At 39.5% G+C, this 25,133-nt stretch overlaps 1 protein-coding gene across 4 annotated transcripts in view; it reads right to left on the bottom strand.

Moving 5' to 3' along the window:
- Positions 1-25,133, bottom strand: part of GRIN2A (glutamate ionotropic receptor NMDA type subunit 2A) — a 171,421-nt gene that overhangs the window by 15,221 nt on the left and 131,067 nt on the right. For all 4 annotated transcript variants that reach the window (XM_051792228.1, XM_051792319.1, XM_051792393.1 and 1 more), the window contains exon 11: positions 10,659-10,846. In XM_051792228.1, the coding sequence (XP_051648188.1) occupies positions 10,659-10,846 (188 nt within the window). The remainder of the gene's footprint in view (positions 1-10,658; positions 10,847-25,133) is intronic.

Raw genomic sequence — 25,133 nt, 5'->3', positions numbered from 1 at the left:
GCTTCAATCTGGGGGAAGAATTCTCACAGTACAGATCCCTAATCCTTATCCAGTGATTAGGGAATACATTTTCAGTTTTATAATCTTGGAGAAAATATCAGAAAAAAATGGCTATAAGCTATATTGACATTTTAGGTTCCTTCAAGCTAGACTAGAAGATCAATGACCCGCTGTGCAAAAGCATTTTGCAGGATAGAGTGCCAGGGCAACAGGAAAGCTGCAGTCCACAGATATTTGGATGTGTGAGTTCCAACTGGAAGTGGAACACAAGTCTGTGATGGAGAAATTGCTTCTCACAGAATGTGAATGAAAAACCAAAGTAGAAAGGACAAGCACCGAGGCACTTTTGCAAAGACATTTCACAAATTTGTAAGAGATTATTCAGTCCCTAGTTAATTTTGAGTTTAATTTTGTGCTTGAAGCATGAATTGAACCTCCACATCTGCAAAAGGCAATGTGTCTTCTCCCAAATTACAGTGCTCAATCTTCAAAACACCTAAGAGCATCCCTGAAGAAGAAAGTCAATCCTAATAAATCTTTTAAAAACTTCTAATCCTGGACATAGGGACAATAAATTATTAATTGTAGCAGTATAGATATTGCACACATAGATAATTGGAGTTCATTATTGCATTTCCATATCTTAGAACATTTGAATTTCTTTTGTTCTGCTAAACCTCAGTGGACTGTTTCCCTTGTCTCTCTTTCAAATCATCCCCAAGGTCTATGAATAAAACTCACACAGGGTACAGAAGAGAAAATAACCCAAGTCCAAAGAGAGAGCAATATTTCTGGTGTGTGCATTAGTAGCTGAAGCTCTGACAACCAGCTCTCATTACTTCCCACAGGAAAATTCACATCTCCCATGATTGTCAGGCATCAATTTGATTTGACTGCTGTGCCCTTTTACTATTCATAACAAAATTCACAAAGGAATTTAAACCTCTTTTTTATTACTGTTTCCTCTGTGTTTCTTTCCCTTTGGCATGTACATCTAAAGTAACTATTGATAACCCACCAACCTTTCCAAAAACATCCCTACAGAAATGAACTAAGCTTGTTTTGAGTGGAGATAAATGACAGTGCCCTGGCAAGCTATAAAGAACAAAGCATCCCAGAGTCTCACAGATCCTGCTATTGCAATATCCCTTCCATTACGTCTGACAAGGACAGCAATCACTGTTAATTACTGCCCAAAATAAATCCACATTTTTACAGATCGCACAGCACTACAAATCACTGGATTGTCATACTCCTGTAATGATATTATCTGGGAATGGACAGATTAGGCTGGTAATTCTGGTCTCTCTATATAAAGCAGTTGCCATTTACAGTATATATTTATATACATGTGTATAGTACATATTTATATATCTGCGTGGTGTACACACAGAAACACAGACAAAACAGTTACTAATTTAACTGTAATAACACTTCAGCATAGCTGACCCTATAAAACTGGCAAAGAAGCTCAATATTCTTATTGCTTTTCCTGCCCATTACATTTTAAACCAGATTATTTACAGAAGCCATAACAATTTCTTTACAAAATCCTCAGGCATAAGAGTTTCTTTATCTGGAGTGTCAATTCATTTCTTTTTTAAAATCAGTCCGTTCCAAACTTAACCTGGAGTTGGAATTCAAAACATTGAACTTTGAGCATAGCTATAATTTGGTTCAGAAAAAAAAAACATATTTAAAAGCATCAAGTCCTGCTGGAGGAATGATGTCTTTCAAATCCTTTTGGGTGGTCTGACTTGTGAGGTGAATGTATAGGGGGATGACACCTATAGCAATATAGTGGACCTGGCAATTGAAAGGCCAGTAATTTGTGATTACTAGGCACTGGAGAGTTCAGTCATGTCCATGTGTGCATAATGCTAATTAGCAAGTGAAAGCTCCAAATATTCCATAAGACAGACCTTGGAAATCTAAGTCAGCAACCTCAATGTACATAAACCCCTCAGTGCACCCAGTGTTAATGGAGTTCAAATCTGCCTCTAATAGCGGGGTCTCAAGTTACTCATAAATACTAATCAGGCTTATTTTAAGACCTTTTGTTTTCACTTTAGGCACTTACTAAAAGGAATGTAATGCCAGAGTTATTTCCTACCTTCATTCATGTGTGGACTGCATTAACAGTTGCAGATCTCAGCAACAGAGTACATCATGACACTAGCACAAGATTAGAAAATGAAGAGTTCCAACGTATTTGACAAAAAAATATAGTGTTTATATTTTGTTTTATAAGTTCACAATATATTAAGCTGAAAAAATCCCAAATAACTACATGATGCCTACACTAAGAGATTTTTAAAAATTTGATAGCACTGTATCATAAAAGATTTGCCTCATTTATACCGTGAGAGTACAAATATAAGCAAGTGTTTTAAAGATCCTTAGTTCAAACAGTGTTGAGTCTCTGCACTCTTCACTCAAAACACATTCCAATGTATTGCAACATCCTAGCTCTCTCACTGTTAATTCCAGACTATTTACAATGGGTTTAGGTCACAGTACAGGTCCCTTCTCCTGGGTTTGATCCCGTGGCTCTGGTGCTCTCTGCTCTGACTGCTATTTGCACAGGAATGTGCCAGTTGGCCACTCAGACTGAATATCCCACAAATGCCTTTCTTTCTACATTTTATCAGCCTATTTCACACCTTATCATCCTGAGAAGGAATGATAAGGTTCAGGTGTGTCCCCTGAACAATTTTGTTACAATAAAAATATCATTATCCAGACACAGAAACGATACAGACCAAAGGGTAGAATTCCATGCTTTTCCTCACTGTGGCCCCCAGCAGGACTTGCAGGTTCTGGTGTCACCTGTCCCTGTCACCATCCCCTCAAGGCTGAGACACAGGCTGCCCTCTTGCAGTCTCTGCCACTGTCTGTTGAAGATGTGCCAATTCTCTGGGGTTCTTTCAGGGGGTTTACTGGTATCCCTAGATTCCTTTCGTTTCCTAGCCCAGCATTTTGTAGAGGTCTGGCATCCTCCCCTGGTTTTCAGCCTTACTCATGAAACCCTCTTCCCGAAAAAGGCAGTATCTTCCCAGGCAATGGATCAGCCATGGGGTACTGATGGCAAAAGCTCTCTAACTCAGGGGTCACTTCACTGATGGTATTTGTTTTCAAGTATTCTTTTCCCCTACATCTCACACACACCCAGGAAGACACAAACTGAAAATGACATATTATTTATAAAAAAGAAAAAACTTCAAGCCCACATAATCCATCATTCTCCACAAGCAGCTATAGAAAATCAATTTGGGGTAAGAGTTGGTTTGTTGGGTTTTTTTTGAGAGGTTTTCAATAGTTGGTTTCAACAGGGTTTCAATACTAGGTCTGATGTCTTCCTTCTGACTATTAAAAAGTAAAAATTTTCATTATCACCTAAATATGCCCTTAGTTAAAAAATTGCCAGAAATAAGCAAGATATGAAATATTTTCATAAGCACTTAAGTCTATAATTCAGAGTTCTTACTTTGCTTCTTTAGAAGACAGGTGTTTTTCTGCTCTACTTTAATCATGGATGTTAAAGCCATAGGTTCACTGATGGCTCCTAGGCTGCCTCAACTGCTTCCTTGGGTACTCTAGAGGGGTATTTCCATCATGTTCTTTGCTTAATTGTAACCTATTTAATTATGCTTATAAAGGGAAAGACTATTTTATATGTCTCTTTTGTAACAAAAAAAAAAAAAAAAAAAAAAAAAAAAGAAAAAGAAAAAGAAAGGGCTTTTAACACTCCATGTGCTGTCAGCAAAGGATAATGTCAGGGTAGCTCAGAGTGCCAGCTGTCCCTTCACCTTATCACTACCCAAAGCCTGACACCGAGGGGCCAACAGAACACAAAAGAAACAACAAATCTCAAATAAACTGAGGAAAAAATAATCTAACTGGGGTTTCTCTGGCAGTGGCCTTTCTAAAATGGGCTCCTCCTCTCTTGAGAGTGGATGAGAGACTGGATTTGCAATCCAGCAACCAAGATCCACTGCACACAGGCATCTGAGCTGTGGAACCCCCAGTGTGGGTACACCTGCACCACTGCCAGGTCCTGGACAGTCACCCACCTCTGACTCCAAAAAACACTGCCTTGCATCAACGAGAGTTGTCTGGAAAAGTCATTTCTCCCATGTATTGTGTTGTTTCACACACACAAGGAGAGGATGCTCTGTCCATATGGGAAGAGCTGCAGCCCAAGGTCCTCACTGTTTTATTGGTTAAGTACAACAGACTCCAGTGTCAGCACTTCTCTGGGACTTGCACAAGGTGCAGGGCAGGAGGAGGTCAACCTGTGATGCAGGAGATCACAGTGCATGTGTCAGAGCAGAAGGTGCCAAGGGAACAGGTTGGCATTGACAGGATGAGGGGTGGTGACTCTCGTGCAAAGCGCTAACCTGAGGTTCAGCCTGAGGAGCCAGTAAAGAAAACTGGCATATACCACACATGGATCTTGAATAGAAGGGTTAGATATATACATTCACACTGATCAGATGTAGGGCATCATCTTCATAAGGCTCTGGTGGCATTAGCAGAATCATCTGCTTGTTCAGACTGGACAAAAGGTAGTTTTCAAATTTAGGGAAAGACTGTTCCATGTTTACTCTGGTGAGAACTCCCCCTAAGTGACAGAGGAGGAGGGTAATACCCCATCACCTGGGGACCCAAAATAAAAAGGTCTTCACCCTGAATAGAGGAGTCAGCAGCCAAATGGGTTGATGTGCATTTGGTTCAATAAGCTCATCAATGCCAATTATATGATCCATACAGAATGTTTCCAGAGAAGAGACTAAATAAAAACACAGAAACTTATCAAATTCAGCCTGGATCCCCCAAAACAATCTCTCTTACTCTCATTTTCTGAGTTATTTCCCCCTGTAAAAATAGCAAGAGGAACACAGATGACTGACAGCAATAAACTTACTGTGAGTTAATGACTTCACTCTGCGTGTCCCCATTAGTTAAGGATGAATTAACAGAACTGCTAAGCACGACTTTCAATATTACAATCCCTCTAACTCTTGTTCAGCTACACAAACGCCCTCCACTTATACACTCACACTCTTCAGTCACATTTGTTCCACCCACTGCTTAAGGAGGACACTAAATATATAAACAGAAAATCACTGTGATTGTGGGTGTCTTCTGCCTGAGCAGCACGCACCGAAAATATGTCCTTATAATCACATACGTATTTCCTTCTTGGGCTTTAACAGCCCATGTGAGTCACTCTGCTACACTTCCTTATAATCTAGGCAGAGATTTGGAAGGCTTATGCTAAAATACAAAAAAAAATAGCAAAGAGCTTTCCTCTTCCAGATGTAGGGGGGCAAATCTCATTTACACAGTTACCTATTACCCCTAAGGAGTGGGAAAAATTATCCACCCAGGGAAAACAATTCTCAGTGTATTATGCTCTCCTAAAAGCACAGAAAGATTAACCAGAACTGAAAGTTATTAGGAAGGGGATAACAGACTCTGTGGAAACTCAAACCAGAACCAGTTTTCCTCTTTACATCCCCGTGTCTCTTCTTGCTTTAAAGTTTGCAGATCTAGGGGTTAAGGGCTTAATATAGCTATGTCATCTGCCCTCTTTTCCTGGAGCTCTCCACCCACACTGTCTTTTGAACTGAGCTCTTAATCTTCAGGTAGTGCAATACATTACAAATACCTCACACGAGTAGATGCATAACCCAGCCAGCTGTTGATATTCTCCCACTCCTCCCCAAAACTTCTCTCTTTACCCAGCATTTTCCACCCATTTATGCTGTCACAAGTGTTTTATCCCTCTACTCTACTGCATACCTCATATCTAAAGGCTTCTTGCTGTCTTTCTCTCCATCCCATGCACAATCTGAACCCCTCTTACTCTCTTAATCCTGAGGCAGCTTTGTCATTTTGGAGTTCAATAATCTCACTTTCTTACAAATGAAAAAATAAAAGGGGGCGGGGGGGGGGGGGGGGAAGAAAGATGAGAAAAAGAGTGAGAGAAGATAAAAAAGACAGAGAAAAAGAGAAAGCTAAATTCTCCTCAACTACCAGGCACCAGTGGTTCTACTCCAAATCCCAAAGATGCCATGGGTTTCAGAAACAAAGGATATTTTTAGAAAAGTACTCTTCTGCTTTAAATGGCACATTCAGCCCAAGCCAGAGGAGCATTAGCAATACCTGGGCCTTCAGAGAGCTGGCCAAGGGTTGCTGCTGCAGAAGGCTGGAGGGACATGGGTGCCTTCCCAAGTGTTACAGACTCACTGTGTGCCTGAGCCTTTCCTGCACCATGGCATGGTAAGTCATGTGCCACCAGCGGCTGGCAGCTGCCAGGGTAACACTCTGGGTGCTGGGGACGTCAGCCTGCCCAGCTGCTCCTACAGAGGTTGATAAAAGAAACCAAAGCATGTCCCATGTGATCCCTCAGCGCTCAACATTTCTGTTCTGACACATTCCTGGGGCTGTGGGCGGAAGATCCAAACAAAATGACGGTGCTGTTTCTTAGCAGCCGCATCATATTGGTTGCTTTTGAACTCCTGGGTGCTTCTGTTTCTCAACTGAAGATTGAGAAATTGTCTTCTGTGTCTCAGTAGAAGTGTTGTTATTTCTCTGCTAAAAAACAATGGAAGCTTTGTCTTGTGACCCCAGCAAGCCAAGAAAAGGAAGCATAACCACCACTGTGCTTCAGAGAATCATCCCAGTGATCAACTACTTCAAACAAAGCTGCAGATGCTAATCATCAGCTCGAAGCTTTTGTAGATAATGAGATGTGCTGCACAGGTAGTAAGATGAACAAAGCCAGAAATTCACTTCACTCAGATCCTTTATACAAGAAAAAGCAACTCCTAACTCTTTCTATTAAAAAGATTCAGTGTTCCAAAGCAATTAATCTTGTACTAACAAATGCATACTGACCTCAGCTTCCCATGAACTGGGATATGTATATGAACTTGCACAGACCAAGGGATGAAACCTTTTGAGGATAATTATATTTTTGAGACAATTAAATTGTCAATTCCTCAGCAACTCATTCCCATTCTCCTTTACTCTCTTTTCCTCTTTGTTAGAGGAACAAATTTGGCATCCTGTAGCCTGCTTCCTTCCACTGAGACTTCAGAGCTGCTTTCACAGTGTGATTGCTAATTGTCAGTATAATTTGTCCACTCAGTAGAAGGATCCTCAGGAGCAGAACACTGCTCGTGCAGACACATATAAACCATCCATCCTAAGCTTGAAGTTATCCCTAACACAAACCTACATCCCTCTGTATTTACTTCATTTTTTTTCCAGTGCCAACAAGATTAAAAAGAGGGTTCAAAGTCATTGGCTTTAACGCAGAAAAAGCATCACACTTTGAGAAGTATGAAAAGATGCCCCATCATGAACAAATCATTAATTCTTCAGTCGAATGTTTTACAACAGCAAGGAAGAGGGAAAAGGTTTCTATCCACTGTACAAAAATTTCATTTCGATGTGTAAGTGATCTGGCTTGGATAGGAGAATGATATAGGAGCAGGAAGGAAAAATCAAATCAGAAAAATCACACGAGAAAGACACACGCAGAGGAAATTGGAAGCTCTAAAATCCATTTCAAAAGGCCATCTCAGTACTGGGTAAATGTAAAACAGAGATGAGATCATGATTTCTTGCAGGTGCAATGAGATAAAAAATCTCTTTGTTTTATCCAAGTATAATCTAGTATAATCCAAAAGGTTTTCTCCTCTTATTAACATAATATACATATAAAGAAATTGTGTTTGTTGAACTCATTAGGATATTTTTCCTTAGAGTTATGAAACTCATTACATTTATAATCATTCATTGAAATTATTCCATACTGTGATGGATGCTCTATTACATACACTGAATAGTAATTCAATAATACCAGGGGCTTTGCTGTTTTATAGGCTTAGTCTAAGAGAATAATATATTCTGCAGAGGCTCTACATGTGGAAGAAGTATTTCTGCCTTCATTTGTGTTTGCCTATTTACTTAAACAACCTCATCCAGGCTCCTCTGAGGCTTTCCCAGGAGTATCATCTTAAGATGAAACTTCCCCCCAACCATACTTGCTTTTAGTCTAGATAACTTCAAAGAGATTTTTAGTGATATAGCAAAGTGATGTTGGTCTGAACTCCGAGTTCATCCCTTCTAGTTCACCAAAACAGAGTTATGTAAATTCATAGCTAAAAAGATTATCCATCGAACTACTGCAGTTGGACGTAGATTACAAAATCAGGTCATGCTAGTTCCAGGCAATTACTCTTTACATTTAATTTCTTGGTGTTTTATTCCAGTTCACCTGCAATGTACTTTGTAAATCAGTAGAAGAAATTTCATTCTTTGGGGGGGGGGTGTTGTTTCTTTTTCTTCTTTTCCTGCATCTGTTTGGTTGTTGGGGGTGTTTTTTTCCCGAAAATTATCATCTAGACCTGTGACACAGTGAAGTGAGACAAGGTAGCAAAGGTTTCTGGGACTAGAAGCATGCCTACAATAATTCCTACACATCACATATGTCCAACTGCTGTTCTTGTTAATAGTGCCCACACCATTTTCTGAACAACTTTAGGAGTCCTTTACAAGAGAAAATTAGCATTTTAACATTCATGGGTTGTTCAGAGCAGCTTCTAAAGCTACTTAAAAAATGCCATCAACACACTCACAATCCCCATGGTTTGTGCTTCAAAGCACTTGCTTATCTCCTGAAGTAATATCTGAGCAAGATGAACAAGGGAGCAGATATTTCGTGACAAGGTTTTATTCACCTGGGTGTCCACTGTATCTATTGCTATTCTATAAATTATTCATAGAAAGGTTTTAATACTGAGTTTCATAAATAATTCATTTGTATTGTTTTCAGCTACTAAAAATGGGTTAAAGATATAAGCATTTGTATGCTAAGTAAGTCCACAGGTCAAAGTGTAAATACAGGATAAGATTTTTCACGATTTCTTCCCATTCACTCTGTTTTCTCCCCGGTATTCAGAGACAAAGTGATGCATAAAAATGCAGCACCTTTGGTATTCTGATGAGGTTTTTCTTAAATAGCTTCAATTGCTTTCCCTTCTATTTCATTTATTTTCTTTCCTGTGATTTAATTTCTTTTTGTTGGATGAGAAGCATCAAAAATGATGAAAGATGAAGCATGAAGGAAATACAAAGTGAAAAGAAGGAAAACCTGAGTGATGCTCTGGCAACACCTAGAGGGGTCAGCCCACAGTGAAAAAAATCAGCTCAGATTCTTCTTCAGGATACAGAAGCTTTTTCTTCTTTAGTATGGGACAAATAAGCCAATATCTCTGATTCAACCTGCCCATCTAAAAACGGGTTGGGATTATAAAACCTAATAATTCTTAATATACTACACAAAAAGAAAGAAATTTTCTAAATAGAAAAATAAATCAAATATTTTAGCCAATGAATTGCAACTGTTTAGCACAAGAGTATGTGAATGCTTGAAATGTAGCCATTGCAGGTCATCTATCCATTCCTTCACCCAAGTAAGCAATGTTTCCTCATTAGCCTCTCTAAATCCAACAGATCAATAATGATGTCACTAATATCTCTATATGTGTACCAGACAAGATGCATCAGCCAGGATGGTTACACCTCTTCCAGTTGTTTAGCATTATAAGAGGAATAAAATCCATGCGCTGGAAGACTAACACCCTTGTTGCCTGCAGTATGAAAATGAATGTTGTTTTTTATGGAACAGGCCCTGCACTCTACCATTCCTGTTACACTGAAATTTGCCATTCTTAGTCTCAACAACATGCCACTGCTGACCTTAAGTCCATATTTATTTTTCAATAAAGCCCTCTCTTTCACTGACAGAAAAATGTAAAGTCAACACATGTATTTATGTAGGGAAAAAAAAAAAAGATTATGTAACACATACCATATTCCAACCTGATAAAAGATCTTAGTCAGTCATAACATACAATTTTTTTTAATCACCATATTTCTATTTGCTTACACATATGAAAGGCTTGAAGTTTCCCTGCGCCAAACAACTATTTCTACAATCAGAAAGGAGTTCAAGCCCTCTGTGGAGACTGAGTCATCATTACTGTTTACAAATATATCAAAGATGTGCAGTAAGTTTTCTTCTGCAGGGCAGAAGTGCCAAGAGGACCTACAATGCTTCTATTTTGTGTTAGAATGAAAAATAGTTGTTTGAAATTCAATGAAACCAGTCAATCTAATTCAATTTCACAGATATTCTTTTACCAGAAGTTTAAATGAATCCATCCTATGTGAGGGATCACTCACATCAGTCCACAACTGAGCTAAACACTTTTTAATAGCAAAATGGTCATGTAGAAAGATAACTCATCTACCAAAGAAAAACTCTTCAGGGTTTGTTCAGAGGCAAAATAATAAATTTATAAATGCTCCCTAACATTAAGACCAGCTTTAATCTGTGATGTATATGAAAACACTGTCTGAAAAATAGATGCAGATGTCCTTGGCAGTGAGGTGGGTTAGAACAGAGTGGAAGAGAATTCCTGTCTCAGCATCAAGAAGTAATTTTACTCGTTTGTTTTACTACTTTTTTTTTTTTAAGACTGCAAGAGAACAGTACTAAAAAGGCTCAGAGCTACTTAAACTGAATGAACTGTGCATACAGAGAGAAAGAAAAGAGAGGAAAGAAGGTTGGTGCCTACCATCTCCCACAAACTGAAGGAGGGCCAGATCGATTTGTCTCTTCCAAGGTGATCCTTTCTGAAGTGCAATTCCGTAGCCGGTAGTGGCAAAGATGTATCCGCTCCCTATTGTGACAAGTTTGCAGCCTTCGTCTCTTCCAGCCTTGTAATTCAGCACTGCTGCATCGTAGATGAAAGCATCCAGCTTCCTGAAATAAAAGAAAACATTTTACAAACCAAATCATTAGGGACAGCTGTTGTCAGACCTCTTTTGTCCTTGATGTTAAGACCCTGTTGAATATCATATGGATTCTTTGATATCATTAATTACATATCCTGCTCTGCTGTATCTAAAATTAACAAAAGGCATCTATTTTAGTGAGGGGAAAGTAGGACACGTAGTTTTGCATTTCTATTTTAAGGGATGCTGTTAAAAAAATACCGAGCAGGAGAAACCAAGCCACAAAACGTCTTGCCCTGTTATCTTTCTATCTGTGTTCTCAAAATGAGTAATAAATATATTGAGATGCAAAATGGTCTCCCAAACCAACAGAAATTACAATAGATAATTTAGATTTGAAACAACAATAACCAATTAGTTTATTTAAACTGCTGAATGAGATTGAAAACGTGAGTTCACCAGTCTTTACACACGTGCCCTTATTTTACATCTCTTTCCAAAAATAAACAGTGAAGGTGGAGGTTAAGTCCCTGATAAGACAAACCATATTCAATGTATTCAATATGCTCCGGTACTGGAGCATACTCAATACAGCTATCTAAATCCTGCTTAAAAATTATATAAAACATTTCTTTAAGATTTGCAGTTCCAAACTTATTATTTGTGTATCTGGAGCACAGCAGGAACAAAGGAACTTGTGAAAAAGTTCCAGCCTTTCAGTCCATCTACCTAATAATGTAAGAATGGGATAATCCCGTTCTCTAAAAATACAGGGAACACAACAAAAGACAGGAACACAAATTCAGGAAGGAAGGGAGAAGAGGTAGTGTCCTTCAGGATACCTTTTCAGAAGCACTGTAAAAGCAAGAGTTAGAAGGCTGGTGCATGGCTATTTCACCAATGAAAATACACCTATAAGAAGAGGAGGCCATTTGGAAGGACAATCACTTGCCAGCAGCAGATCCCAGTCAAAGAAAAGATTCATTCCTATACTGGCAGAAATTCATGTGCAATCTTTAAAAAGATAAAAACTTGACTTTATTTTGCATTACTGTCCTCCTCTGCAGCCAAAACCTCTGTGATTTCTACCACTTGCACAGGACCAGCAGATTAGAAAGGCAATAGAAAGAAGCTATTTGGGTCTCAGCCCAAAGTCATCACATCCCCCAGTAACACACTCTCCATTTTCAACACTTTTGTCCATCCCACAGGAGGCCAGAGGAGCAGGGAGAACACAGCTACACCATGGGCCTCCCAGGATGGTGCAGGTGGAGTCTTCCCTGTCACCCTCAGTGGCTCTGCAGCTCCAGGCACTGCCAGCACTGCCCCTGGAGAGCCCCAGTGCATTGCTGTGGAGCACTGCTGACTCCTTCTGATGGGATGCAGCTGACAAAGGCTGGCAGAATACTGCTCAGAAACAGTTAGGGCCTGTCTTTGTGGCAAGGAAATCATAAAAATAAATGTATTGTGGTACAAACAGGTACAAGAGCATCAACTTCAATTACATTATACCAGTATGCCCCAGCTTTGAATTCTGTTACTGTGAAGTTTTGGAATCATACTATCTTAAATCAGTTTATGTTGATAAAACTTTTCATTTATAACCACAGAACAGAGCAAAACCTAAACATATCACAGAAAAGAAGAAAAAAAAACCAACAAATTTTCATGTGCATCATAATGCAATGTTTGTTCATAAATAACCAACCAACAGATTCATACAGAATCCTATCCTTTGCAGAACTCTAAATCAGGTATCAAAAATGTGGCAGTAAAAAATATCCCTGTCCATCTCATGTAAAACCAAGAGGAATACCAGGAGAGAATGAAGTTGTTGGATTTTTGTCTGCTGTCATGAAAAAGTGAAAAGTGAAATTCCTGTCACTACTTACTGCACTTTATTGCTTGCCTTCAAAGATATTTATCCCAACACTCACCATTCAAGTCACCAAATTGGAATTTAGTGAAGTAGTTCATTTAGAGAAGTACAGGTGGCTCACGCAACCATTAAAAGAAATAGTCTGGCCATCACTTCTTTTGCTTTTCCACTCTTCCCTAAAGCTCATTTGGTACAATCCTCAGCTTAAAAAGCAGACTAGCTTCACAAATGCTAAAAGTCTGCCTCCCTCCTTCCTTTAAATGGGATAATTTAACATGCAGAAAACAATCACTAAACACCTGTTAGATGGTGCCACAAATCCAATCCCAAAATGAAACATGGATGGCTACGTGGCTCTGGGGTAACTAAACTGGAGGTATCCAAGAGGGCCCCAGGGCACTGCCCAAGCCTGCAGTTCTCAACACCAGATCAGAGTTTTATAAATGATGGGCTTTGATTCAGCACTTCAGAGACAATCTTTGCTTGTGTAGAGAGCAAAAACAAAAATCTATGTTCTTGGGGTAGGCTCACAAGGGGAAAAAAACCCACAAACCCACTTGCTGTATCCTTGAGATACTTGTAACTTCTCTGATCTGCAGCAGACAATTACCCAAATCAATACAATTCAAGCTCATGCTTTGAGACCTCTGCAGTTACCTGTGGGAAGGAAGGACACTTCCCCTCCTGGTGGGTGCCTATGGCTCAGGCAAGGGATGGGGAGGTAATGGGTGCAGACATTGCTGCCACCAGCCAGCCTCAGTTAAAACACACTCTGGAATTTGTCATCTGTTTATTCTGGGATTTATAGTTTTGCAATGTAAGCACATAAAACACATGCTGGCAAACACAGAGAAAACATAAAGAGGTAGCTATTCTTCTGTCAAAACAGTCTCAGTCAGAAATACAAAGGAAACAGATCTCTTTGCTAAAGGCTCCAGGGCAAAAGCTTTGTGCTACCTCAGAAATCACACTCAAACAGGCAGTTTGCCTCCTGAGTCACTAAACGTTAGTCAAACCTTGGGACAGAAAGACAATGTTCAATCACAGTTTCACTCACTCGCTGTGGAACCACATCCCCTGTTTCCCAGGAGTCTGGGCATCACTGCAGTGGGTACAATGAGGAGAGCAGGTTCTGATGATGCTGAAGGCTTTACTTTTGAGGGCTTTTTCTATACTATTTCTATTAGGTCACAATAAATCTCATTAGGCAAATCAGTTTAAAAACCTGAGGCACTTTCCTGACAGATGCTGAGAGCTGAGGGTTCTTCTATGAGTTGCTGCCCAATGTCTGAACTATAAATCAAAAAGTTGATTGCCCTGAAAAAAGTCTTGGTATCTACAAATACAAACTCATATTCAGAATATATATTCCCCATTTCCAACATAAATCTTATGGCCTCTCAAGGTTCAATTATCTCTTCATCATGAGCTGATTACAGAAGTACTGTTCCTGCAAAGCTTCAGAACATGCTGTACCCCTGCAGCGTGGGCAGGGAGTAACAAGCCCCAACTGAAGTTCTCAGATGTTAGGGCACCCAACTCCTCCATAACCAGGAGGTGAATTCCTGACACTCCAAATTTTTAAGAACTTTCAGATAACTTCAAACATTTTTCAGTAAGCGTTTCCAAAAACGAAGACAGCAAAATCTGGGCAAGTCCCAAAATGTGACCCTTTCTGAGTTGTTTGCAGAGCTGGCAGCGAGCATCAGCTCTGGAGGAAGGCATGGGCCAGAAGGCTGCTGGGAACAGAGAGGACTTTCCTTCCTGCTATGTCTGTGTGGGGAAAGGCACAGCTGTTGTTTTGCTTGGCTCTGGTGGAGGAGCCGGGCTGTGAGCACGGCAGGGACTGCTGGACACAGAAGCCCATCCTTGTCTTGTCATCCTCCAGGCAGGACTGGCAAGCCTGGACCTCCAGCTCTCCCTGTTCCTTGTTCTTGTGGCAGCAAAACTGAACTGTGCTGCACATGTGAGAAGCTTTGCAGTGCTCTGAGCGCTGACCACTCTGTGCTGGAGTTACATCCTCCCTGCAGAACAGCTCCCAGGCAGCACAGCACCCACACCCAGGGAGGCTCAGAGCCTCCTGCAAACCTTAGTCACGTACAAATGAACCAATTAACTTGTCACTTCAGTGCAGCCACTTCGGGGAGTGAAAAGCTTTGTCACACTGTGTAGGTTTAAATAAACTGGTAAGAATTAGTAGAAAGCTGAAGGAGAACTATCAGGACTGGGATGCAGCAAGAGACAAGGTTTATAACTGCCATGAACTCATCAAAAACGCCAGGCACTTTCAGCCAGTGCAGAGGAACAGGACCACAGTGCTATGACTCATCTGAGCAACGGGCAGGTTTGCAAACTTCCTCAGAACTCCTGCAATAATCCTGGCTAGGAGGAACAATAAACAGTTAGGAATATTTACATAAGAGTGACTACAAAGGCAAATGCCTTTCATCACGTAGCAAGCACCAAGAGGAAAGGGGGTGGGGAGAATTTTAGCTCCCACAGCATAGGAGAACATCAGGTGTTATAAAATTATGAATTGGAATAGTCCTAGAAAAACAAAAAAGAGCATCAGTGAATGTAATAATTTGAAGTGGGAGATCTGTGAAAAACAAATGTGGACAGTCTTGTACCTAAACATTTATGAGTCATCAAGAAGGATAAGAGTTGAAATATCAGAATAGCTATTGCAAAAACCCATTCTCAAGCATTGCTGCACACATTCAAAAATGCCTGTGTAAAGAAAATTAAAGTTAAAGGAAAAGGTACAGAAAAGCAATTTCAGAAAAGCTGAAAACAGTTCCCTATAATTTTCCATATCTTTATTTCTCAAATTCCTATGATGGAAACTGAAAAGAAGGATTAGGAAAATGCTCCTTTATTAGTGACTTATTCCTCAGCAACTGAAGTATAACTCAGTTGGAAAATGTTCCTTTGCTTCCTTAACCAACTGCATAATCCTTCAGCGATTTTGTTTTCTTGAGGGAATGAGAAGGAAAACTCTAAAATGCCAATGTGCTCAGCAGTTCTGGACCCATAAGCAGCAATCCAGCACTTTAGAAATCCATCTCTTTCAGTTACTTTGTGTCCTGCTGTGCTCTGTGTCACAATACTTGGAAAAGGAGAGGTATGTTCAGTGTAGGCCTGTTTATTCCCCTTCTATTTCGCTGTCCAGCATTGGAGTGTATGGAACAAATAATATTGTGTTTCCCTTGAGGATCAGAGAAACTGGAGCATGACTGAAGTTGCTTTCCAGTTTTCAAGTGCTGCAGTAAATTCAAACATAAAATATCCACAGCAGAATTAATTTCTTGCTAAAGTGGTACTGTTTGGTGCAGTATTCATCTGTCAGATCCAGGACATTAACTTTAGAATCAATTTTTCCTCACTCTCATTTCTTTGTGTTTTCTAACACCCCAAATATGTTCTTTTCATGGCCAGACAAAAGCTGGGTATTGTTACCAACACAGATTTGGCTTACACAAACCAGGATGAACGTAACACAGAAGTGCATCATCATAGCAATGTGCTTGCACTGCATTTGGCAGCAAACAGCTGTATCACAATGACTCTTCTACATTATTTTTGATTAAGAGTATCTTGCAACTCAAATATACACCTTCTGGGGCTTGTTCTGAAAATTTAAAGGTCAACTGCATATTTAAGAAAAATTATTCATTATGAATTACATAAATTTTATTCTGAGGAAAGGTAGTAAATGAAATCAGACCCATTTTTGAAATTTGCCTGGGTGTCTTAAACTGAGAGATGTCACTCCTCAAATCTGGTTGTAAATAAATGCAAAAGAGACTACAAAGATTATTACATAGCAGGTGTCATATCTGCTTAATAAGACTCCATTTGTGTCTCTTGAAAGAACAATATTTGAAATTACTGTCTTATTGCAAATATCAGACTGGAAGCCTGTGAATACTCAAACAACATTTTTATCATCACTTCCCCTCTTTAACCCCATCATCATTTAGTTTTGGAGAAACACAGCTTATTTTAAAAACATTCTGCAAAAATCTCCACTACTTTTCAGGTTTTTTTTTTTTTCTTTTAAAAATAAATTGCGTTGCCTTACATGACCCTTAAAGTAGCATTTATAATTTGGTATCAAGCCAAAAAAAAAAGGTATCCAACTTAAGACTGGATTAAACATAAGCACATATTTTAGAGATCATCAATAGTGTTGCTGGGAAGGCAGCAAGTGCAAAAATACTGGGTTTAAAATATGATGGATTTACATTACGAATTTATATTTTATCCCTTCTTTCTCCACAGAAGAGATAAAAGAAAGTATGTCAAGAGTGCACAGTGAGGGACACAGGGTCATTTGTGTGTCTCTGTGTCCAGGGGATGCAGTGCTGAAAGGTCACCATGGAATGACGCAGCAACCAAAGGGAAAGGACACTGCTCTGAAGATGAAAGCTCTCTAAAGTGATACTTTGATACTGCTGCAGCAAGAGAAGCACATATTTAACCTTTAGCATGAAGAACTGTTGATTTCTTTGGCCTGGATTTTACTAAAATGCATTTCAGGTTATCTGATGCATTTCCTCACCAGCAGCGACTTTCTCTTTTAGTACATATTCAAATAGCTCCACGTAGAACTGAACTTCACGTGCACTGAATGGATTTCTTGACATCTTGACACTGCAAATTCATTAGGGGAAAATTCAGCAACCAGCCCCCTGCAACAACACAGCTTAGCAAAGTATAACCCAGTTACATGATGAACTTGTGAGCAGGGAATGAGCTTCCAACTCTTCTCCCAGCTCTGTCCTCACTTCGATCTTCACACAGAAAATGGAGACATAAAATTTGAAAGAGCGAGTTCTGACAGACATTAACACCACAGTGAGAGATTGTGGAGGCTGCACCTCCTGTCAGGGCAATCCCAGCTGCCACAAAACCCACTGTTAACTCTCCTCCATCACTTGGCTGTGGTCACCTGAACAGGAACACTCACCCTCCTCCCTCACAGGAGCTCCCATTCCCTCTGTCCATCCACCTTCCCAGTCCCTCCAACATTTCCCTTAGCAACAAAATAATGGAAAATTTAGTTTGCCTTTATGATTAATTTATACAATGGAAGAGTGTCCCACTTCACGTCTCAGAAGCCAAGCCAACAAGTTTTTTGCAACGCATCAGTTTATCAAAACACAAAAATCTGAAGAGCCGAGTAGGGGGAATATATTTTTAGATTAAAGGTTTTGTCCCAGTTACAATAGCATAATAAAGGATAAATTCAGCACAGCTCACCAAGCAGCTGATCTCAACCCCAAATCCAATTAATACTAAAACTTAGAATAGTTTCTCAAAAGAGGGGTTAGATGAGACACAGCTACTTCCACCTGTTCATTTAATTTCCAGGTACTTTGTAATATTTACAGATAATAGATAGATAACTGCATTACCTAAAAATGGTAATACAAACACATGAGATAACCTCAAAAAAAAAAAAAAAAAAAAAACAGGAAAAGAAGCAATGGATTTATTTTATGGCCATGAAGAAATTCCTGAAAATGTAATTACAAGAATATGAGAATAACTGCATTTCCTGAAAGGACAGTAAGTTATGAGGAAACAGGGATCAGCCATCAGAAAAACTTATGCCAGAAAATCCTGCCACAAGTGGAGTCTATCTCTGTGCTGCCAGCTTGGTGGCGCTTTGTGTGCAAACCCTGCACTCTGCTCACTCCAGCAGTAACACCAGCAGCAAAAGCAGAAAAATTGTGCTCATCCAGGCACACATTTCTTTTAAGCTATTAGATTTTAGAACTGATCCTCTGAAAAAAATATTTTAAATGGAACAGCAAATTTAAATGTTTTCATTTCTCCGTGGCCTTTCAGCACAGGCAGCAGTTGCCCAGTTGCAAACCAGCTCCCCAATTCTCAGCTTGGGTGGCTACAGCTGTAACATCCACTGCAATGCCAAAATGAACATTAGCATGAACATTGAAACAAATATTAGATTGAAGTACAACAGTAAGCATCATAATTTAAATCGAAATGAAGTTACCCCAGCCATCTGATGCCAAACTAAATGAAGTCATTGATTGCAGAAGTTGTCTGAACCTGCTCAACCAGGAGAGAAAATACTGAATGGGTCAAAACTGTTTAGCAGAGATTTCTTTTTTTACAGGTCAGGAAGGAAATTGTTACATTATTTACTCCTTCCTATGGTTTTAAGGAAAGTGCATTTATATTTGTACAATAATTTAGCACTTACTGTCAAAATTGACAGGGATAAGTAGACATTCTGGAGAAAAGCAAATGTTTTGCTCTCCCAGGTAGTTCTGGATCTCTGTTCAGTGCTCTTTGACTTAGATGTTTCCCCCCAAATATATATGGTGAGGAATACCCCTATGTGGGCAGCAGATCCTCACTGGCTTAGACTTAGGACCTAATAACCTATGGCAGAAGATTATTGCAAACAATAGAGAGGGGGAATAAAAGAAAGAAGGCAGGCATGGATGCTACTGTCCCTGAACAGATCTTTCGGGCTTTAGACAAATGGGCATTTCATGTGCTCCAGGCTGTATTAACCCCATCAGGTTGAACAGCTCCAAATTACCTTCCACCAATTCCTTCTGTTCTTTTCTGAGCTTGTTTAATTTGGTATTTGCAACATCTGATCTCCAGATGGTAACTATGTAAGTTTAACTCCACAAATGCAATATTCCATCAATCACTGCTCAACTTTACAGAGAAAAGACACAGGGAGAGACTGAGAGAGAGAGGAGAGTGCAAAGAGGAGAGACCAACTGATGGCCACTTTTACTCAAACAAAAATATCTTAAGTGGCTGACAGTTGTGGTTATTTCCACTTGTCAGTACTACAGAACAACAATTTCTGAAGGTATTTCCACTCCAGCTATGAGACAGAAGGCGTGCAGGCATAAAAGATGATACTCCATATATGATTTATGGCAAAAGCTGCCTGAACTCATCAGTGCTTCAGACACAGTCCAGCTCAGTTTTAGGTTTCATTTGACTGTTTTTAAATCAAAGTTCAGTTCCACTTTTTTCTAAGGAGTTCCCATAGTCCTGTCTCACAGCTCTATTGAATTTTTTTATTTTGTCTTTCAGACCAGTTGCAGAAATTAATTCTTCTGAGCGTCAGCATCCAAAAATGTCCAAAAGTTATATCCAGAAAAATGGTCCAGTGAGTGCCTTTGTACGGAAATAGTGCAATCCAGGAGGTGGATAAATCAGTCCTCTAAGCTATTTTATATTCCTGATCATTAGTTATAAGTACCATTGACAGTGAATTATCTGAAATATTAATTTTTCACCTTATGTCATTGTGAGTCCATTCCAACTCAGAATATTCTATGATTCTCTGATTCATGTTTTGGATTCACCACCCCCTTAAAAAAATGACCACCTGGCACAATTCATAGAATCATAGAATCAGTCAGGTTGGAAAGGACCTCTGAGATCATCAAGTCTTGATCCAACCCTGCCATAGTTGCCCTTTCAGGGTCTGACAAACATCTTTTAAATTACTATCCTATGGATCTGATGAAAATATGGACAGTAATTTTCTTAAACATTTCTCCTTAATGAAACACTTAGAGATGTAAGTCAGATTCATCAGCACTTTCCTCTTAAAAAAAAAAAAAAAGGCTAATTCCTATCTTAGTTTATAAACTTTGTTGCAGTAACAACAGATGCAGACTTAGGAAAATACTTCTCCAATGACAAGTGAAACACACAAGTTTCAGATTCAATAGTTAAATTGGTGTTTAAATTTTGAGTATCCCCAAAGAAAGCCTTCACACTTTGAAAGAGGAGAACATCATTCCCTCTTCATTAAGATCAGGACATATTTCAACTACAGGCTGCTGTTTCAGTGACATCTTAAAAACATGAGCTAAGATCACCCAGTTAAGAAGGGGCTATTTCAGCTGCTGCATTTGATTTTTAAATCCTGTTTTTAAAGCTTGGGAGAAGCACAAAACCCAAGCAGGCTCAGAATAGGGAGCTCTGACAAGTAGCCCATGTGAAAGGAGGAAAACATCATGTTTTAGACTGATAGCTGGATATAATATTATTGGACATATTATTTTAAAATTTAGCTGCATAAAGCAGTGCTTGTGCTAAAGCTGTCTCCAGCACAGTTTCTCTATTCATGTATCATAACAGGCATCCAGGGGGGTTGCAAGCAATAAGCCACTATGACTACAAACATCTCATGCTGCCCACTGAACTTTTTCTTCCTCTCTCAAACACTCTTCAGAGTCAAACACCTCTGGTAAATTCTTTAAAATTGGTGAAAGAATTGCTCTGTGTACGATAACATTAAAAGTCTATGTGTGAATATTCTCAATTACAAATACTGCAAGGTGTTGTCAATCAGACAGTCAAAAAATATTGAGCCACTAGTTTAAAAGTTTGACATTCTATATGTGCTTAACACTTCTGTGAGTTCTGGTTGTTAGCCATTATTATCTGCCCATAAGAATAATTTGTGCTTTTAATGAAAAAAAAAACACATGTAATTTTTATTTCAGACAACTTCTCTCACAGCTTTCCCTCCTCATTTAAGGTGAAAAGGTATGAACCACAGTAAGAACAAAAACTGGGAAGGTTTCCCTTTGGTGAAAATTTTGATGGCAATTTTCCTGGAAAAATAAATTGAAAATATTGAAATAAGTTTTGCATTGAAGTGGAGATGTGAGCTGGCTGCCTAAAAGACAGGTCGGGTTTGTTTTTAACTTTAGGCACATCACCACTTTAATTGGCAGACCTAATTAACAGAAGGACCTGCTGGGCACAATCTGAACCCTGTTCCAGTTGACAGAAACAGGGATTTTTGCCTCCTGGTTATGCCTGTGCCACACAGCACAAGCTGCCAGGGCAGCCTCTGACCTGGTTGTATTTGTTCAGCAAATAACAGAGTGTGTGAAGCTGTGAATTGGATACAATTTATAATCACTGTGAGCACAACAAAAATCCAATTCAGGCCAATAAACTCAGAGATGGAGGGTTAAAAGGCCGTTGGGGCCTTCTGGGGTCTTCTCTTGCACTTTGTCTGCTTAGTGCCACAGGATACTATAAAACATGCTAATAATCATATTGTTTTCACTCAAGAGAGAGGGCTTGCAGAGAGGAAATAACTCCTCATGCCATTTGCACTGCCCAGACGTTTCCAGGTGTTTCTGCTGGCATTTGCCATGAAAGGATGCTGAGGAATGGAATCATCATGTGTCCCTCTCCGAGTGGTGCCAGCTCAGGACACCCTGCAGGCCCAGAGCAGCTCCTCAGGGCACAGCTCATTACTTGTGTGGATATAAAATCACACATGTGATGACCCCCCACATGTGAGGTTGTATCTGTCGTGGCTCTGGCAGTGCAGATGTGCTGCCACCACAGCACCACCCATTCCAAGAAGTTTCATCATTCCACCAGCATGTCAGAGATAACTAGGAATCAGGAATTAAACTCCATGTGTGTATAAAGTCCTAAGCATTGTACCTTTAACAGGAAGGCGGATGAAGTCCCAAGTAGTTAGAATCAAATCCCTGAATATACAGCCACAGCTGGGGCTGGAAATAAAAATTGTTTTATTAAGCAGCTCTACAAGGGGCTGCTTCCCTGTGGAACACCAGGGCTTCCTTGCTGCAGGTTCCTTGAGATGAAGTGATGGGCAGCAGGCTAGTGAACATCTCCCATTTTATCCCGAGACTAAAAAAAGCCTTTCCCAATTAAATTTTCCTCCTCTCAGCCATTAGCAGTTAAATCCCAGACTATATGCCACTGTAGATGTGCTGGGGCAAAGGTGAGAACATGAAATGCATTTCCAGTTTACTGCTGTTGCAATTTCTCCTCTTGACAGTTTTACAGCAGCAAATCACTCATACGCAGAGAAACACTGCATGCAAACTCAACAGCTATGAGCTCATACTACCCACACCAGAGAATTGCAATGGGAGAGGTGGTTTTGCCTGCAAGAAGATAGTACTCTTTTATTATAGTCTCTTCAGGAAAAATACAGCCAGGCAAACAAACAAACAAACCCAAAGAGCCACTGTAAACATAACACAATAATCAGCAACTTCCTATTTGGGGACTTATTCTCTCTTCAAGAAGCAAAATCAATAGGATCTGCCTTTCTGGGAGAGAGGATTCTCAAAATGTAGATGAATTAAATGAAGCATAGACAGAAATGCTTGCCACGCATTTTTAAAACTGTATTTGATCAATACACTTCTAAAGAACTCAGAGGAGCCACCGTGGCTCTAACAGGGCTGGGCATCACCCACCAAGAATACATTAGCTAATGTCTCACAGACTTTACTCTTCTGAATAATGCTCAGGGCAATAACTGCCATTTCTGTTCTCATTAAAGAACAAAAACCTAGCGAATTCCTGAGCTGCTCAGTCCTGCCTAAGGAGCAATGCCAAGCTCTGCACGTAGCACAGCACATGTGGGCCACCTGATCCCTTAAATGCAGGAAATTCAGTGAAAAACACAAGTATGTTTTTCGACAAGCTTGTAAGATCATGACTGCTTTCAGTACTACACTACATTGAAGGAGGGACAATATTTTGCCATCTTGAAAATTATTAAGTAGTACTTCAATTACAAGATCTTCCCTTTTAAAAGGACTGGTTGCAAACTGATATATTTAATTAATAATTAAAGTTCTGGTGTTGTTCAAATGGTGTTTCAGGAGCTTTCTGAGAACTGTATCTCTGAATCTCAGAAATAAGACCCTAGTGACAAGAGATGGATATTACTGCGACCTTACAGATTTTTTAAAGATATTTTCAGAAACAAAGATTCATTTCTTATGAAAGGGAGAAAACCAATATAGCAGATAAATTTGCCTTTACCAGTGATAGCAACAAGCCTTCATGGATAAGATTCAACGAACACCCCCATGGGGATTCCCCTGAAGGAGTAGGTATAATGTCAGTGTCAGACTAAAGCAAAAATCTCATTTCCACTTCGATTTGCAGAATTTCCAAGCTGTTGATCTCAAACATTTCTGATGTTAACTGAACAAGATAGGTCCAAGCCTATTGCCCATGCAGTGAAGTTGCTTGTTCTAATTAAAAAAACTCAAAAGCAGATACTTTCCTTGTACATTAATTTTTTGAAACACTACCAACTTCACCTCCCAAAGGTGAAGGGGCTGGGTATGTTCTCCAAGCTACCCAGATACAGCTGTGCGCACACTCATCTCTCTGTGAACAGCAATACTCCAGCACAAGACCTGTCTAACCCTTAGAGCAGACCAGGAAATAGAGGCAGGGAAACCATTTATTTTATGCACATTTCTATTCGTATTTCTGCCCCTGAGGTTTTTCCTGGCCGTGTTAAGAACTGGACTGAAGCAGCTGATTTTCCGCTTCTTGAGAGAACATGAGATAAAAAAAAAAAAACAAACCAAACCAAAACAAAACAAAAAAGTTTTGGTTCTATTTGTTTTCAGAAATCTCTGCATCTGAAACTTTATGTGTGTTGTTTTCCCACTTTCTTCTTCCAGTTCAACTCAGTAACATTATGTTTTAAACACAATGGCCTCAGAGATCAAGATATTCCCAACACATCTCAAGATGCTAATGCTAATTAAAGCTGATTAAAAGATTTAAGAGTTTGAGATACAGCAAAACCAGACTGAACTGTGACAAGACACTACTTACAATTTCATTCTATTTAGCTCAGGGGCAAGATGTGTAGCATTATTCAGTCTTTAAGTATTGCCTCATTGCTGGTATTTTTTGCTCCACCTTAAAATTAGAATCAAACATTATATAAAAGGAACTAAAGGGGACTAAATCTCATGTCTTCAACCAAGAAAAAGTAGTTTTAAAACTGAGATTGGAAATACATACAGGTTACACAAACACTTTTCAGGAAGAACACAGATACAATTTATTTTACCTCACGGCAGCAGTTATCAACCAGATAATCTTTGCAAGTCCTTCTCTGGTCTATACATCATGACTGTAATTATCAGGTAGTTCATCTTCAAAAAGCTGTGCAGTAGCAGCAAGCTTTACCACACATAAGAAAAGTCACTTGTTCTATCCCCAGTGATCAGAATGAAAAATAAATAAATAAATAAAAATACAGGAATAGATTTGGAAAGAGATAAAGATGAAAAAAGACACAAAACAGTTGTAATAAGGTGAGCAGAACACAGGTACTGAAGAGGAAAATAGAAACTATACATTTGCTTGAGTTTGAGGAAGAACAGACAGGTCATCCTCAAAAAAGCCACAGCAACACAGACTCCATGGGACAAGATGTACTAGAAATCATGGGATGAAGGGATAAAGTAAGCCAGGGAGGGGGGAAGCTCAGTCAGGTCTAGTTAAAGATGAAAGGACAAACTTTACACAGAGAGAGAAGGAATCTGGTCAAATAATTCATCAGGGGGAAAGGAAGAAGCCACAGCAACCTATACTGAGGAAC

Source organism: Manacus candei, unplaced genomic scaffold, assembly GCF_025592945.1.
Source record: "Manacus candei isolate 608988 ecotype Guabito, Panama unplaced genomic scaffold, ASM2559294v1 h1tg000002l, whole genome shotgun sequence".
Classification (NCBI taxonomy): Eukaryota; Metazoa; Chordata; class Aves; order Passeriformes; family Pipridae; genus Manacus; species Manacus candei.
The sequence above is the reverse complement of the archived record's forward strand: the minus strand, read 5'-3'. Positions and strand labels throughout refer to the sequence as shown.